Genomic DNA, 19,297 nt, shown 5'->3' with positions numbered 1-19,297 from the left:
AAGTATAGATGTTCCAGCTTTTAGATGACTGTCAGTGGTGATGATTCCTCAAGACAGTGCAAAAGCCTCCCATCACAATGCTGAAGTTATCAGCTGCAGTAGAATAGGTTGTTTTGGGAACAAAAGTGAAGCAATTGCTCGAGCAATGCTATAATCTGCTGGTAGGTGTTTGATAGTAGTGAAAAGACCTAATGTTCTCGAGAAAGATATAATAAAGCCTGAATCATTACAGTTATATAAAAGAAGGTGTCATGATGCAATACAAACTTTTTCTCTGTCAGAGAAACTATAACCTTGTTAAAATGGAAAGGATAGCCGCCCCCAACCCCTCCACGTTCAGTGCTCAGTAAATGCTCCCAGTACTGTACTGTAAGCTATGTCAGAAACTGCTTTGCAAACCTCCAGCAAAAACCTCTTGGTTTTTGGTTTGTTGTTTCTCTTGGGGGTAGGCAATTGGAAAAAGACGAGTTTATAATATAGAAATAAAAAAATGTGTGCAACTAAAATTTAGAATACAGCAACTTCCTTATTCAATATAAAATTAAAAAAATATTCAAGAAACCTATACATCACAGATGTAATTTAATGCTTGAATTACTCAAGTGTCTTAGGCTAAAAAACAAAATATACAAAAACGAAATCAAAGTTTAGTTTGAAATATGGGGCATCATCTTTCAGACCTTAACAAAAGTTAAGACAAAAGTCTTAACAAAAGTCTTAACAAAAGTTCAGACCTTAACAAAATCATTCAGTGACTTAATTAGGTTTTGCCTGAATAAGGACTTGCTAGCCCCAGCCCATGGAATAATCATTTTTTGGTATATTTATTAAATCAAAAACGTTTTCATAGGACCAAATTCTGCCACCTGGTGGCATATAAAAGGAGGGGCAAGCAGGGGCACAGCCCCCCCGCCCCGCAAATAATCAGCAGGGACACAGAACTCCTTCAGACTCGGGGCCAAGAGAGCAAGCTCCTTTAACCTGGGGCCCCGGCAGGGGGCACATTGTGCCCCTCCAAAAATGGTCAAATTTTTATTCCCGTGCACGTCCCTGCTGTCATTCTTACTAATACTAATACATACTAATACTATGTAAAGTACTACAGTGTCCAATGGAATTAGTCATATAGTAAGATACTTCTCATCATGAGTACTACAAGGCAATAAATTCAGAGTTTAAGTGGATCTGTTCAACTTGTTGGGGCTCAAAGATATACAGTTCTTAAAAGAAGAAAATCCCATGCAATACCCTCCAAAGAGAAGTGTGTATAATATGTTCAGTTAGTACTGAAGCGTATCAGTGATTTCCCAGCTGTGGAAGCGGTAGAGTTGAATTGAGGGTGAAACTGGAGACAGAGCTGGCTGAAATGTGGGATTTCTGGTTCATTTTGTTCTGAATAATAACATAATGAATATTTTCAAAATGTCATGACTCCTGAGGGGCAGTCCTAGGAGCCAGCTGACCTGGGAGTCTGGAAACCCTGGTTGTCCTGTGCCTGGGGCAGTCCACATAGTGGGGCTACCCTGGAACATCAGACACTGGTTCCACAGCAGGGAACTGTAACTTCTGACATGGGGTGAGGGGTTGCCCTGGAGCTGCAAACCCTGGAAGATGGTGATCCCAAGTCTCAGGACAGTCCACATGGCAGGACGCTGCCTCTATGGCTCCTGGAGCTGCAGTGAAGGTGGGGAGGAAGAGCACTATGTCTTTCTGCTTCAGCAGCTCTCTAGGAAAGCTTCTGTCACTTTCAGGCAGCCCAGTAGCCATCATTTCCATTTTCCTGATGGAAAATCCACATTTTTCAGCAATACTGAGATTTTCTTGCAGAAAATTTTGATTTTATGGAAAGGGCATTTTTTGTCAGAAAATCATTCCAGCAAAAAAAAATTTTCCAGCTCTACTGGGAGAGGATTCCTCAGTGAGTAGGGACTAGTTAGCGATATCAATCTAATTCTCAGAGCTTTGCGTGATTCTGGGTTCAAGTTGGTTCTTACTTCACCTATTAGTCCACCCACCCCGGTTATGCAGTTAATTTGTTATAAAGGAGTTTCTTGGTCACAAAAGGCTGTCCAGGGTTAATTTCAATGCTGCCTAAAGAATGGCGTACAGTACATTTTGGCTCTACCTTTGAGTCTGTCATTTGTTTCTAATTTTTAAAATTTTACATTTTTCTATGCCTTTTAGAACTCTGAAGGGAAAAATTGATTCTGTTTTATACTGCCAACTTTGAAAAAATATTTCTGACTTTACTGCTGTATTTCACTGGAATTAGCAGCATGCCAGAATTATGCAGCAAGCTAATTCATTTAGATGTGCACACACATTCTCTCTCTCGCTCTCCATAAAAGGGTGTGGTGCACATTTAATACGCATATCAATAATATATATATCAATTTATATATATGTCAATAAATATAAATATATAAAATAAAAATGAGTTCTGGATTCTGAGGTCATTCAATCTAATCTGTAAAAATGTTTTGAAATTCTCCCATCAATCCAGAGATGTAATGAGAATATTTTAAATTGGCATCTCTCATGTATAAAGTACAAATGGTGACAGCTCTTATTTTTTCATGAGGGTGCAGTTGACAGTGTTAATATTGATATTGGAACGTTTAAAGCAGGGTCACCAAAAAAAGCTTATAATCATACATTTTATTAATGTGGTGTTTGGTATTTACCATATTTACGTTGTAGTTCATAAAAGGAGTTGCTATAGTGGATATAACTCATCAGTTTGTATATGTAGCTCTCCTTACAGAGAAAAATAAAAAGGAAATCTTACCTTCACAAAAAAGGTGTGAAAAATCCTAGATCTGCTTCTGTTTTTATAACATGGAGGCACAAAAATCCTTTCATCCCCTAACTCACGTATTTCACTGTGAAACAAGGCTTTGTGTCACTCTGCTTTTGGAGTTTTAAAGATTCTGAGCTATATTTCCAAGAGTGCAGGGTCATCAGTGAAGTTAAAATCTCTTTTGGAGTCTAAGGCACATGCCTTAGTGTGATTGATTAAACCTAAGTTGCTTTCAGACAGGTACATAATGTTATCAATGATGATAAATGATGGAGACCTTATTATTCTCAATATGTTATTATTTTGTTGAAAAGTGCCCATCATCAAACTTGAGATTTTCAAATAAAACATGGGTATATAGAATTTTATATATCTAATAAGGCTTCTTAGAAGTTGGTAAGCTACCAGACCTCTGTTAAGAGCACTCATCAGCAACTATGTCATAATGAGCTTTACCTTCCAGTAATTCAACTATTGTTGAAACTATACAGTACCGTTCACAAATTGCAAGCCATTATTTTCCTGTGGTGTTAAATGTATTTAAATAAGTAACATGGGTTATTCCTCTTACTAGAAAAAAGTATATTTGGATCAAGACTCCTATGACTTTCCCTGAGGACTAGGGTTTTCAAACATAGATTGCAGCCCCTGTAAATTATGAGGAGAAATCTGTTGTATATCAAAGGGCAGCAATCAATATGGAATACATCTCATCAGCTGAAGTGACAAAGAGTTACCTTACTGACAGGTTTAAGGAAGACTAGTGTACATTTCAAGGATATTTTGCAAAGGCCATATCGTAATTAACACTACACTATACATTCAGAGCAGTAAAATAGATTTGGTGGGCCTAAAAAAGGATTTTTATAGACATTGCAGGAGGATCTCTCATTTCTTTTTATTGAGAACATAGGTCTCCAGAATTCATTAAAACATCTATGTTTAGCAATATCTAACATCAAGAATGATTTGAAAACAAATTAGCATATACTACTACTTATAGACTAATCTAAGGATTAAGTCAAAAAGGTGGAAATACACAATAAAAATTGCATTGGTTTCTCACTCTTGCTGGTACTATGGATTTATTTTCTAGTTGCTATTCTGTATTCGTTAAGCAGGTTGTTAACATTGGCTTGGTCATGAATATTCAACCTTGATTACTGTAGCCTGTGACAGTAATTATAAAACTTAAAGGCTGGAAGATACATTTATATCTCTTCATTCATAATGGGCTCTGACGTGGCATAGAAATCTACATTAAGATTTATTTCATGCATATGCCTCTCCTGAAAACACCACATAGCAATGACTTTATTTGACCGAGTCTGCATGTGCCACCCTTGGCATAGGCACAGAGGCTCATAAATATAATACCTCTTAAGTCCCTGCTGTCCTGGGAAGTGGGAGGATGGTATTGAACCTGGGGCTCTTCTATGGTAACATAGATCTCTACAAATAATGGAGCTACTAGGCCAGCCCCATCTTAAGATATTTAAAGTTTTAGCTATGTTAAAGTTAGTTGATTAGTTATACTGTAGGCTTTTGAGGGAAGGGGCTGTGTCTCTTCATGTCCTCTGTGAGCTGCCTGGCACAGTTTTGGGCACTTTAAAATAAACAACTGTTTGCTTCTTTATAACTTATTAGAAGAAAAACACCGTGTCATTACCAAGAAATCCAGAGTAGTCATCGTGTTAGTCTGTATACAGCAAAAACAAAAAGAATTCTGTAGCACTTTAAAATTTAATTTCAGCAGGCATAAGCTTTCGTGGGCTTCAGCTCACTTCCTCAGATGCAGTTGGTAGAAATGATATAGCAAATATTGGCAACATATATAGGAGGCAACATATACATATCCAAAGGCATAGACAACAATGGGGTAGGTGGATAAAATCCGGGTACTTGAGGCCTAATGACAACCACTGAGTAGGAGGTGAGAATGGGTAATTAGAGCAAATTACTTCTTGTAATGAGATAGCCATTCCAAATCCCTGTTTAAACCCAGTTTGAATGTGTCAAGTTTGCAGATAATTTCTAACTCAGCAGTTTCTCTTTGGAGTCTGTTTTTGAAGTTTTTTTGTAGAAGTATAGCAACTTTGAGATCAGAGAAAGAGTGTCCTGGGAGATTGAAGTGTTCCCTGACTGGTTTATGGATGTTTTTATTTTTTATGTCTGATTTGTGTCCATTTATCCTTTTGCATAGTGATAGTACAGTTTGGCCAATGTACATGGCAGAGAGGCATTGCTGGCACGATGGCATATATAACATTAGTGAATGAGCCCCTTATGGTGTGGCTGATGTAGTTAGGACCAGTGATGCTGTCACTAGAGTCGATGTATGGGCAGAGCTGGCAACGGGGTTTGTTGCAGGGATAGGTTCTTGGAGTAGACTTCTTGTAGGGTGTATGGTTGCTGGTGAGTATTTGCTTCAGGTTGGGGGGCTGTCTGTAAGCCAGGATGGGTCTGCCTGAATCCAAAGATTCAAGATGGTCATAGCAATGATAATTCCAGCACTGGAAAAAGGGGACTGGTTCACAGCGCTCGACCTACAGAATGTATATTTCTACATCATGATACATCCATCTCACAGACAATTCCTTCGTTTCACAGTTGGAAAAGAACATTACCAATACACAGTACTATCATTTGAACTCTCCACAGTGCCGTGAGTCTTCTTCAAAACCCTTGCAGTAGCAGCAGCACACCTAAGCAAACAGGAAATAATAATATTCCCATATCTCAACGACTGCCTGTTGAGAAATCCCACTCAATCAGAAGCAATAGACAATACCATCAACCTCTTTCAAAGCCTTGGGTTGCATATAAACAAAAAGAAGTCAACCCTATCTCCAACTCAATGACTGGAATTCATAGGAGCACACCTTGACGCCATCAGGGACAAAGCATCACTACTGCTTCAGAGATTTCAAATACTGACAAATCTTACCTCACTAGTGATAGACAGGCCATATATAACAACATGTATCTGCCGACAGCTATTAGGATATATGGCGGCTACTACTTTAATGGTAAAACATGCACGTCTGCACATGAGTTGCCTACAAAGATGGCTGTGTTTAGTTCACATGCAAAACAAACTCAGCCTCAACAGATGCCTCATAATACCCGACAAAGTCAAGTCATCACTACACTGATGGACAAAACCAGAAAATGTATGTTCAGGAATACCTTTCCAACAAGAACAAGCATCAGTAATGATTACTACGGATGCTTTACATGCAACAACACACCATTCAGGGACAGTGGTCTCCCACAGAAACATGACTACACATCAACCTGCTCGAACTATGGGCAGTCCACAATGCATGTCTACATTTTCTTCCACAGATAATGAACGAAACAGTACATGTAATGACTGACAACATCTCATGTATGTTCTATTTAAATCGACAGGGTGGAGCCCGATCCCATTCATTGTGTTCGGAAGCAATGAGACTGTGGAATTGTTGCATAAATTACAACATAACAATCTCAGCCTCATACCTCCCAGGCTGTCAGAACATGACAGCTGACATACTGAGCAGACAGTTCTTTCAAGATCATGAATGGGAAATAGACAATACAGTCCTGAAATCAATATTCCAACAATGGGAATTCCCATCAACAGACATATTCACTAGAGTGAAAAATCAGAAATGTCCACAATTTTGCTTGAGATTGGGATTGGGACCCCATTTCCTAGAGGATGCCTGCCTCCTCAAATAGGAAGCAACATTGTTATATTACTATAATATTAATATTATTTTAATATTATAATATAACATTATAATATTATTATATAACATTATTATGTGCAATCCCATTACCATTAAGAATAATACACATGATACTACACGACAGGGCCAGAGTAATACTGATAGCCCCAACATGGCCCAGACAAACCTGGTATGCTTAGCTGATGAGAATGATTGTCTGCGCCCCATGACAGCTCCCCCTCCAGAGGGATCTCCTCTCATAGAATGATGGTCGGATTCTCCATCCCACTCTGGACAGACTTCACCTGAAGGCCTGGTTCCTATATGGTTCCATCATGATGAAGTAAACTGTTCAGAACAAATGAAAGAGGTATTACTTAATAGCAGGAAACAAACCACGTGTAAAATTCACCTTCAGAAATGGAAGCGATTCTAAATCTGGTGCCAAAACAAATACACTAATGCACTTTTGGCACCCCTTCCGCTAGTTCTGGACTACATACTGGAACGAAAAACCTAAGGACTGTTCTTGAGCTCCATCAGGGTACATCTTGCAGTCATCAATGTGTTCCATCACAAAATCGAAGAGATATTATTTACACATTCCATTACCAAACGTTTCCTCACTGGTTTACAGAATATATACCTGAAAGTCCATGATACCACACTAACATGGAACTTAAACTTGGTATTAAAAACTCTCACAGGACCCCTGTTCAAACAGTAGGCTACATTCTCACTATTACACCTATTGATGAAAGTACTGTTCTTAGTCACTATCACATCGCCAAGACGGGTAGGTGAAATAGGAGACCTCATGGCTCACCCTCCATATATCCTATTCTTTAGGGATAAAATCACACTGAGGCCTCACCCTAAATTTCTACCAAAAGTAACATCATCCTTTCATATAAACCAATCCATCTCCATACATTCTACCCCAAACCACATGGGGAATGAATAGGCGGCCAGGTGGCACACATCAGATATCAGAAGAGCAATGACATTCTATCTAGACAGAACCAAGCCTTTCTGTAAATCCGCAAGACTATTCATCTCTACGACAGAATGATCCAAGGGCTTCACAATATCTGCAAAAAGACTTTCCAAATGAATCTCTAACTGCGTCCACCTATGGTACAAGCAAAACAAAATAAAACCACCATTGGTGATCAGATTCCACTCCACCAGGTCAATGGTGACTTCCATTGTCTTCCTGAACAATGTGCCACTTACAGACATTTGTAGAGCTACAATCTGGGCTTCTGAACATACACTTATAAAACATTGTGCAATCACACAGAGCTCAGATACTGACTCACTGGTAAGCTCTACAGTGTTAACATTGGTTACTTGAACCATTCCAAAGTTCCCCCTCCCATCCACAATGGGGCATTGATCTTACAGTAGCCTGAACTGGAGCACCCACAGGGACAGCATTCAAAGAAGAAAAGGTTACTCACTCTGTGCAGTAACTGAGGTTCTTTGAGATGTGTCCTCCCTGTGGGTGCTCCATTACCCCTCTTCATCCCCTCTTCTTTGGAGTTTGTTTAGGGACTCTCTGGTAGAAGAGGAACTGAAGGGGTTGGGTCATGCACGTGGTGGTTGAAGCGCCAACAGCGCCTCGTGACAACCACTGTGCATGCGCGAACAGGACAGGAACTGCTGCTAAAGATCTCTGATTGATGGCGCTGGGATGCACCAACACCTGAAGTGCAGCACCCACAGGGACACACATCTCGAAGAACTTCATTTACTGCACAGGGTGTGTAACCTTCTCTTTAACAACATAGCATAGCCTCCATAAATTCTATGTGGATTCCTTAACATGTAGCATGCCATTTACCCAGGAAATATGGGACGTTTCCACAAAGGAAGGATCCAATATAAAATATTAAGTAACTGAATTATGGATGAGACATTTTCTTTTTAAGAGCTAGTTGCACAAATCAAAGTTGTTCCTGGGAATGGCAACCCATGAATACAGATGTTAACAACATCTCAAAAAGGAATCGTTCATCTAATGTTTCTTCAGTTTCACAAACTAAGATGTAGTCTCCTTAATCAGGATACTTATAGTGCTGTACTATATCATTGTGTTCCAGTTTTTTGGTGGGGGAGGAGACTGAGCTTAATAAATTTATGGAGGGGATGGTATGATGGGACGGCCTAATTTGGCAATTGACTGATCTTTGACTACTAGCGGTAAATATGCCCAAAGGCCTGTGATGGGATGTTAGATTGGGAGGGTTCTGAGCTACTACAGAGAATTCTTTCTGGGTGTCTGGCTGGTTAGTCTTGCCCACATGCTCAGGGTTTAACTGATCACCATATTTGGGTTTGGGAAGGAATTTTCCCCCAGGACAGATTGGCATAGGCCCTGAGGTTTTTTTGCCTTCCTCTGTAGCATGGGGCATAGTTCAAAGTCTTTTTACATCTTTATTTGAGAACATCAATAACTCAGCCTTAAGTTAGGGGTCTATTACAGGAGTGGGTGAGTGAAATTCTGTGGCCTGCATTGTGCAGTAAGTCAGACTAGATGATCATAATGGTCCCTTCTGACCTTACTGTCTATGAGTCTATGAGGGAAGGAAGTGGAGACAATAATGATATTCCCAATCTCTAGTTGTTCAACTGTTTCCTCTTACTTCTTTAGCTATTCAAAGGTTAGATAATTTTTATTTCTTAAAAATCCAAAAGCTATTGTATGTTTTATCTCATTTTCCATCTCTTTTCATTTGTAAATTTTTTTTTTCACATTTGCCCCTCCGCATAGAATGGCATTCCCTTTCTGGTCTGCCAAGATTACACCATCTCCTATTTAAATCCCTTCTTAATGCTCTCAGTTTCCCAGAGATAGTTGTGGTAGAAATGACATATGAGACATCAAGACTGACATATTTGGAGAAGGCAAAGGCAGCAAGTGTGATAAGAGACCAGCTCAGGTAGGTAGGGTGGGGAATTTTTATGCAGGACCTTAAAGGCAAAGATAACAAATTTTAAAACTTTCTGATGGAGAGAGAGCCAGCAAAGGGGGAAGACGTCATGATGGAAAATGTTGGCAACCACACTTAGGATGGGCTGGAGGAGGCGATGAGGTTGTCGTCGAAACCTACATCTGGAGGAGGGGAAGGAGGTTGCAGTAATGAAGAAGAGAGATGATCAGGGTCCAGAAAAAAAGCTGTGGTTGTCATGACAGAGGAAGGGTCAGATCATTAAAGCATTGTGGAAGAAGAAACTGCAAGATTTGGACACCAACAGGATGTAAGAAGAGAATGTGGACCAGATGATGACCCCCAGGTTATGAGCCTAGATGACAGGCAGGATAGTGGAGTTGTCATCAATAACAAAAAAAGAAAGGAGAATTTTGGGATGGGAAAAATGAATCCAATTTTTACTATGTTAACATTAATTTAAAGATGAGCTGTTCCTAAAGAGACATCTCTCTGTGAGAGATGTCCTGCAATTTGGAACAGGATAAAGGGAATTTTACTCATCTTTTGTACAGCCTGACCATCCTCCTTGCTGAAAATTAGACAGGATTTCCTCAAAAGCCTCTGTTTTAGCCTGAAACTTGTTAGACAGCAAATCCTGCATTATCTGTAATAGCAAAAAAATCTCTTATAAAGCCCCATCACCATAGTGTCAGTGGAGTAAGAGTCACTCTATACAGGTATCATTTATTTAACACAGTTTTTTAAATGATGGATTTAATGTATAAAATATTTATGTACAAAAATATTCAAATAATTTGGGAAGGGGAGGTAGGAAGGAGAGGCTTCTTTTGTGTTTTTTTCAAGGCATATAGGATCCCTTCCCTTGTTTAATAACATCTAAACAGGTGGTAGTTGCTTCACAGAAATACATGATCCCTACCCCAGTCATTAAACAAGGTAACATTGTGGTCTTCGAAGTGCAGTGCTTTTAATAAAATGGGTTGATTAAATTCTACATGCTGTACATACAACTCCAACGGAGATCAGTGGGGATTTTACATGAGTAAGCCAAGCAGCTTTTGCTCCAGCATGGTAACCTATTGTTACAGGTACTTGGCAAAATGGGTTATTTTCATATTAATAAGTTGAGTTCTCTTTAAAGATCAGTTGTGTTTCCATTTCCATTAATGAGGCAACAACCCCATTATTATTCGGTAAACATCTCATAAGCTATCAAATATCATGACTCACAGCTGCATGGTAGCAATGTTTATTTGCAGGTCTACTGTAACCGGATACTTGCTATTTTTAAATAGAATTGCATAATCAAATGTAATAGGCAAAATATCCTTTTACACTCTTCTATAGGTATCCCGAACCATTCACTGCATACTTCCTTCCAGACAGCGACCCAGAGTTTGTTGTATTGCCTCAAGCTGGGGAACTTCTTCCACTTGACACTGTTGGAACCTGTATAACTGTTGGATTCAAGCCAAGTATGTACAGCAAGAAGCATAAAGCAACATTAATAATTCAGGTGAGTTCTCCAAGATTGAGTCTTAACAGTGGGTTTGCTGTATTATATTAATGGACCAAGGAACCTTTTTTGTGAAGCAGTTGTTTAAAAAAAAAAGTTCTGCTCTCTTACTAGAGTTACCACTGTTACAGAAATGACAAAAATAAAGCTAGAAAATTAACTCATGGAAGGTTTATAAAGGAGTTTCAAGTTTAGCTGACTTGCATTTGTGCTGTCATTCCTAGAAGCACATTCCTACCTAGATCCAGCTACCCCAAATCTCACCCAGGTGACAGATAGCATGAGCAAAAGAATTTAACAGCACATCAGAAGGAAAGAAAATGATCAAGTTAAAAATTAACTAGGGGAAAGCCTGTGCTGTCATACAGGTGTAATTTGTAAATTTAAAAAAAGCTGAAAATGGCTGAAAACTTGAAAATTGGATGATTGAAATCTAATGATATTCTAAACAAAAAGAGCTCACAACCATGCCTCTTGGTGTTTCCATCAGTTCATAATGACTCGGACGGACCGACAATTTTAGTATTTTATTATATAGATAGAGGATGTGTTAACAAGGGATAAAAAGGGCTTAAGTTTATGTATTCACATGTAGAAGCAAGCATCTGAAGGTTTCTGAATGGTGTTTTGAAACACATCAGTAAATGCTGGCACTATAAGGCAACTAAATCACAAACTAAACAAACAGTTCTACAGCTAGAAAATGAGATACTTAAAACAAAACGAACTCAGAAGCAAGCTACTGGATAAAAAGATATATGGTTAAGATAATTACTACTGTTCAACTTAATTTGATCATTTTGAGACAACTTGGAAAATGGTGAATAAACATATGAAATCCAGAAAAATGTAAAGGTCCTTGATCCCTTACCTAGTTTCTTTTTGCCTGATTAGAGGTTTGATTCATTCATTCCTGTCACATAAACAGAGTGGTGAGATTTCTGTTTCTTGTTCTTCTGTAAATTAGAGAAGAAATCTGACAATTATTTTTCTCTAGATTCTTTTATATTTAATAAGGTTTAAATAATGTTAATGTTAAGTGACACAAATGGACAGAGTTCAGAAAATTCTAATATAATGCTGGAACTCAATGTTTAACTCACACTTGTAGTCATTTTGCATGTAAAAGCGCCAGGCCAAATTCATCTTTGATTTAACTTCTTTCACTGCAATGGAGATGAATTCAGCTCTTAACATTAGCTTCCCAACCCACCACTCTCCTTTCCAAAAGTCCCTTACTTGGAACCCTGATCTTATACATGATCTCCACATGATCAGTCTATTAGTTAACCAATTGGGGGGAGCATGCAGAAATGGCTACTACTCTTTGGCTAATTACTGTTTTTTAAGAAGTTCATTAAAGAGAGTTAAAAATGTCTCTCTCACTTTTTACTTCACAGGTATATGAATGATAACTACTTTAAACAAAATTCCACAGTGATCCACTGATGGTTTTCACAATCCCTAAATTGCCAAACCAAATCCAACCTTCTGATATCTTTACTTAGCTCATTAAGGTCCCAGTCTTTTGTACTGTGATTCACACAGGGGGCCTCTTATCCTTGAAATCAATGGAGCCAGGTTCCAGGATTAGTTCCTAAGGTTACCGCCCAACTTGGTGAGCTCAGCCAGTATGTTGAGGGCTCTTAATACAAGTTCAAGCATTTTGGGGCCCAGTTTTGCACCACTGAAATTAGTGACCTGTCTGACCTTTATGATGTGTCTCAGTACAATGAAGCTCAGCCTAATTTGGCCTCTAAGTATCAGGATATAGATGTTAATATATGGAAGTGCTGGCAGCAACTCTATAGATAAGGTTGAATTGCATTTTACACTTAAAGCTGGGATTCAGTCACTTTGTTTTGCAGGAAAAAATACAGCCTATTGTCCTCAAATTTACAGCATTTATTCTCTTAGTACAGATTTAATTTTCTGAGAATTTAAAAGTAAATCTGTGAATTAGTTCATGGAGTTAAAATTAATTAAACACTGGGCCATTCACAAAATGTATCATCTGGCTCAGGTGCTTCTTTGTCCCAAATGATCTTAACTATGGAATAACACAGACTCATCAAACTTTTCATATAGTTAAAATTAACTGAAATCTTACACCTGGGATAAATTTGCAGAAATGTGGTTGTAATTCAGATAGATTGTTAATGATTGTTGTGTCTAATTGCTATGACTATATAAACAACAGATAGGCTTGTGTAAATTAAGTGGGTGCCATGGGGACTTCAGAGGTAGCTCTCTACCAATCATCATCCTTCCTATTGAGCTAATTTGCATTTGAACATATATCAAGAGTCCCAATTGGGAGAGTAAAACTGGCCTGACTGTCACTGCTCTTTGACGGTTCCATGGCTGCATGATAGCTTGGGCATGGATAACTGAAAGGCTCCGCCTGCATATTGAAGTAGCACTGCCAGGGGAACTGAGGCAGGAACTCAGAGGGTCCCTTTAAAACTCAGACGTTGAGACTCAGGTGCTGGGATTTCCCTGCCCCCTTGTCACATAGTGCCCTTTTCCCTAAAACAGCCCTTGAAACTAATAATTCAATTGAAATTTAAGGGCCAGACTCACCAGTGTACGTCAACTGCTTTTCACTGCTCTGATGAGACAAAGCAGCTGTGAATCCAGGTAAAATGCCCTGTTTTCTCAGGCTATTTCGATCTACCAATGAATATGCCCAAAAAATTAAAATAAAAGAAAGTTACTTCAGTTTGACACCACATATCTTTAAAAAGTACAAAAGTACAAAATATTACATGATAGTATTCTTTTGGGGCTTCTTGTTTAGAATTAATGCTCACATTTTAAATAATTTATTAAAATGAAGGAAATTCCCTGATGAAAATCTACATTAAGATGTCAGGTCGACTGAGTGACCTGTAGTCAAATAAATTATGAAGAAAACGTGTTTTTAAAAATCAGTTTAATCTAATTTGGGACCAATGCAATAATCACATTTGTATGGTTACTGCATGGCATCATGACAGAGCAAAGTTAACGTTGTTTGCATGCCTGAACTGGGTATTTTTTTTCTTAATGTATTTTATTTTTTAAGTGTACCCTTAAGTCTGAAATTTTTAGGTTTATAATGCTCTTTTTTGGGATAATTACAACATCCTTGTATTTTTATTTATTTATTATTGTATTATATGTACTCTCAGCATTAAATCCATTTTCACTTTTTTTTGCTCTGGGATTAATTAATAATAAACAATGTGATCTTTGACACTGACTTCAATAGGAGCAAGATTAGCACTAACACAACAAGTTCCTTTCCCATTGAAAATAATTCCAAATTAAGCTGTATTTTTGTGATCTCTATTTCCCATTATTAATCAAGCTGTATCTCAACAAAGCAGTATCAAACCTTTTTCCTTAATATACACACACACAGAGAATTGCAAGAATTTGAGCAGTGACTGCCTCAACATTGTCCTGCTTGATTTCTCCAAAAACATTTCCTTCGTACTTGAACCTGGGCACTCCTGGACAAAAATGCTCCAGACCATGTAGTCATTTGAAACAATGATATTCAAATTGATTAAATGCTACCATAGGTACATATATTTGCTGGAGTTGCAATTAATTTTAGCTAGCTGTATCTGGTACATTCAGAATCAGGAAAGTAGTTAATGGATTATGGTTATTCTGGTATTATGTAAATCCTCTTCATCCTGGCTCTAACCACCATTGTACTGACTATTCTGGGGTGGGTGGCTCTCTCAATCTCTCTGGTTGGACCTGTTGCACTGTGTATAAATAATTAAATACGTATTGGGCCAAAGAGCAAGAGAATTATCCTATAACCTAATAGTTTTGGGTCTCAACTGGGATGTAGGCAACCCAAGTTTATGTCCCTGAACTGAATGCAGGAGATAGGGGATATGAAGCTGAGCCTCCCACATCTTGGGTGAGTGAATTATTGGATTATAATAGTATAATTATAATCCACTGTCTTATTGGCTATTCAAGGACACGCACAGGAACTGAGAAACTTTCCTGCCAAAAAGTTTTGGTTTTGATTCACTCACATTTACAAAAAAAAAAGTTTTGTTGCAAAATTCCTGACAAACTCTAGGCAGCAGCTCTCATGTGCATCTATGGCTGTTTTTGCTGCTTAGAGTATGTGCAGTTAAAAACCCATGACTGGTCCAGGCCAGCTGACTTGGGCTCGTGGGGCTCTTTATCTGCAAGGCAGACTTCTGGGTTCCAGCTGCAGTCTGAGCTCTGCGACCCTCCCACCACACAAGGTCCTAGAGTCCGGGCTCCAGGTTGAGGTTAGATGTATACACTGCAGTTAAAAAAGCCCCACAGCCTGAACCCCGTGAGCCCGAGTCAGCCAGCCGCAGGTGTGCACTTGCAGTGTGAGACAGCTGTGTTACCTAGATGCACTCTGAACAGGGTTAAACAACAAGGGGTAGGTCTGCACTGCAATCAGGAGGTGCAACTGCAGCATGTGTAGGCATACCCAGGCTAGCTTTGATCAAACTAGCTTGCCAAAAGGAGCAGGTTGGTCACCCACGTACAGTCCCTCTCAGGAGTGTAGGCAAGGACTCAGGTGGCTGGCCCACACCTCAGTGGCTACACTGCTACTTTGAGCGAGCTAGCTTGAGCATGCCCACGCATGCTGCAGTCGCGCTTCTCCAGTGCCGTTTAGACAGACCCACCGTGGGGAGCGCACCATAACCTGCTAGTGATTTGTCTGCAGTACGTTGTCACCGTCTCCGAGAAAGCTTAGTGTAGACACAGACCACTGCCTTTGCACACACCTTTCCCCCTATAGTTATCCCCTTTGGGCAAATAGTTATAAGGGTAGTCAAATACAATTTGTGTTACACCTCGAATTACATAACCTTTCTTCAATACATTTTTCTAGCTTGATATATTGACTTTAGGGGTTTTGGAATATTTTTAGAAACAGTGAGGAAACGCCTTCTACTTTCATTCTTTTTCGGTATCATCTCTACTCTGATGCTACTGTAGTCGAGGATTACTGCATTTTCACTGTAAAATTGCCTTGTTTTTGTGGGTCTAAAGTCAGATGCTTAACACTAGCAATCTTTTTTATTAAATTCTATAAATAGTTGACTAGCAAGACTGCTATTTTTCGTGCGCTTCAATGAGCTGTGATAATTAGGCTGTAAAGCAGCAGAGATGACAGTATAAATTCATACTTTACTTTATGGTGGCCATTACAGTTGTATTGCAAACTGAAATGGAAGGTTGGAAGGGAGAGAGAGAATCTTACAGTCATCTTTTTCTCATTTGTTGGAGACATTAAAGCCAAGCTTTGTACACGCAAATTTGTTGTTTTAGGTGCCCTGCTGAGAAACTCAATCCAGTGCAGGTTATTAGCGTAAGAGATTCAGACTTGTCTTTACTAGAGTTTAGCATGTACATTTTATTAACAACAATATATTGAAATAATGAAACTTCATTGACTTTTTGTGCAAATCAGGTCCTTAGCATTAAAAGATGCAAAAAATCTAAAGAAAATTACTGGTTGTTTGTTACATTTACTGGTGGCAAAAAACGAACTACTTTGCTGAAACACTGAAAAAAGTCTTTAACTTTCATTTCCACATTGTTAATCAAAAGTGCTGTTGGAGTAAAATATTTTAAAACAATTCATATTAGAGGTTTATTTTAAGAGCTACTAGGAATTTTTTAAATTAGTAAAACTGATGTGGAAAATATGGGCTTTTGTGCATATCTGTAGATCAAAGAACGAGGGAAAAAAAAAGACAGAGATAACAAAATGCCCAGTGAAGAAACCAATCATGCTTGCTTCAGTAGTCCTGAAAGAGAACTTTTTAATCATGTTCAGCTAGAAATGAGAAATATAGTGACATAGTCCATAAAGAATATTTTAAATAATTGCTCCATTGCATATTTTCAATACATATAGGAGCTTTTATAAACAAGATAGTTCTTATCAGAACTATTTATGGACTGCCCTAATAGAAATTTACCAAAGAGAATTGGTTTTTTACATGAGCACCTGCAGAAATATCAGAGAATTTGTTAGTTTCTCCATTTGTTAGGTTTAAAACAGCTCAGAGCCAGATTATGGCTGCACTGTGGCTGCTTTGTGGCGATCTGCTGACACAAAGCAGCTGCAAATCCATCTGACCTTTGTGCCAACAGGATACCCTCAGGGTAGGGAAATCATAGCTAGTGTAGGGGACATGGCTGGAGTGTCCATGTACACTGGCAAACCTTGGCTTGTGGAAAGGCTTCATGAAGTATGTGTACACAGCCCTGTAAACCCAAGTCTGTGGAACCCGGACATGTGGACTCAGTATTTCCAAGCCCAGGCTCGAGGGTCCACACTGCATTGTAAACCTGGTTTTACAACTGCTGGACCCAGGTCTCACAGCCATGTGAACGCGTCTACACTGCACTATTCAGACCTTCTGATTCGGGACTGCGGCCTAAGCTGTATGCACACTGTAAAATAACAGGGCTTGGACCGATTCATAGCAAGATTCAGGCTCTGACCCATCCTCCCTAGCAGAGTCCCCGGACTCAGGTCCTGAGTGCCTGCTGTCCTGAGTCAGGCTAATTTGTGTGTGGACAGAAGGGAGGCTTGGACTTAAACCTGAGTCAAATCCTGGGTTTAGAGTGCAGTGCAGACATACCTATGGAGGGCAGTTGCTGTCTAGCACAAGTTAGGGCAGTCATGAGGTGTGTAAAGATGACAGACAGCTATTTTTGCTCTCGCCTTCAGCCAGGCCCTGCTCTGTGCCAAGCTCAGCTAGAGATCCAAAGGCTTGTTTTGGAATTCATGGATGAGTACATCAGAGATATTCTAAAATAGAGGCCAAACTAAATAAACCTTGGATGATAAAATGTATGTCAGAATAAACCAGATTGTAGGTACTGTTATCAAGCTCTCCAGAATTCAGGCGTCTGTACTGTTATTCCTGCATAATCACTAATTTAGCTTGTGAACGATAGCACATCAAAACTATTAGTCATGCCATGCTGAAATTGGATGATGCAGTGTGCAAGTCATGGTGACCAGGTGGGCTCTAATAAGCTTGTGTGCACAAACTTGCATTTCTAAATAGAAAATGACACTGTTTCGTATTAGATCGCTGCTCAAAAACATATGCGTTATTCTCAGGATGTGGGTGCTTTCGCGTCTACATTTGTCAATTACCATAATTTAGCAGTTTTGACAATCATTCAGAGTAGTATAAAGCCAAAATCAGTACTTATTTTGATCAGTGGCTTATCCCAAGTACTTTCTTCCTCCCTTTGTGCACACCAGCTGGGATGTTTGTATGCACTGGTACCCATTCACACACTTTCTTCATCTACTGATCTGTTTTTTTTCCACCACAGCTAAATAGTTTGTGTCAGCTTTTAATTGCAATACACACACACACTCCTGTACATTAGAAAAGGACATACAGGAGATATACCACAATATTATATAACAGTTAATTCTATTTCTAGGGCAAAAGTCAGCTCTCCATAGCAATGGTGTAAATCCAGAGTAATTCCTCTGACTTTCAATGGAGTCACTCTGCCAGCTCTAGCTCACTGAGGGATTTCTACCTGTATCAAAATAATCTCCAGATCATAAAAGGGGCCAGAATCTGATTCATTATAGTTAATCTAATTTCAGCATTTAGTAGTAACACCAGATTTTAAATACTACACTGTGTGTGTATGATTCTCCTTCTTCTCAAATGTTTTCATCCCCACCTCACACATGTATTCCCTCAAATATAACAAATAGAATGGGCCAGCTTATCTGCGGTTGTGGGAAAGTGATGGAGTTTAGATGTTAACGTTTTATAAAAAACAAAAATTGGAGTCATCAATAGGATTTGTAAACTTGTCATGCCTGTTGTTTGGCTTTTTTTAAAATGGCACTTTTCCTCATGCATTTCATAGAAACTGACAGTGGGGAGAATATTTGAATTGCAGTGTGTCTATCTTTGCAGCAATTTCAGCTGCCTTGAAGATCTTTTCTGCTAAGTAATTACTATTCTTCTAAATTTCTAGACTGAACCTTTCCCTCCTTTCAAGCTATAATTGCTTGTCCTACTTATCCAGTTCTTTTAAATTTTACCCTATAATAATGATAATATTGGGTGAAAATGTTAACCTCTTCTTTCCTGGTAAAATCAAAATAAAAACATCAAGTTTTTAATCCACCTGATTTTGAGTCACATTGCAAGGTGCAAAATTTGTTTGAGTTTATTCCTATTCTCAGATTTGTGGCTTGTGCTGTCACAGATCTTCAAAATCTACTCCTGGATTCTGACTTGCTGTATTTGAT

At 38.9% G+C, this 19,297-nt stretch overlaps 1 protein-coding gene across 1 annotated transcript in view; it reads left to right on the top strand.

Moving 5' to 3' along the window:
• LOC137150973 (cilia- and flagella-associated protein 47-like) overlaps window positions 1–19,297 on the top strand; it is a 286,880-nt gene that overhangs the window by 259,466 nt on the left and 8,117 nt on the right. The window contains exon 19 of the mRNA XM_067545102.1: window positions 10,821–10,989. Within this exon, the coding sequence (XP_067401203.1) occupies window positions 10,821–10,989 (169 nt within the window). The remainder of the gene's footprint in view (window positions 1–10,820; window positions 10,990–19,297) is intronic.

The sequence above is a fragment of the Emydura macquarii genome, unplaced genomic scaffold (genome assembly GCF_026122565.2).
Source record: "Emydura macquarii macquarii isolate MOO-44397 ecotype Brisbane River unplaced genomic scaffold, CSIRO-AGI_Emac_v2 contig_1043, whole genome shotgun sequence".
NCBI lineage: Eukaryota > Metazoa > Chordata > Testudines > Chelidae > Emydura > Emydura macquarii.
Note: the sequence above shows the minus strand (reverse complement) of the source record. Positions and strands in the feature narration are given on the sequence as shown.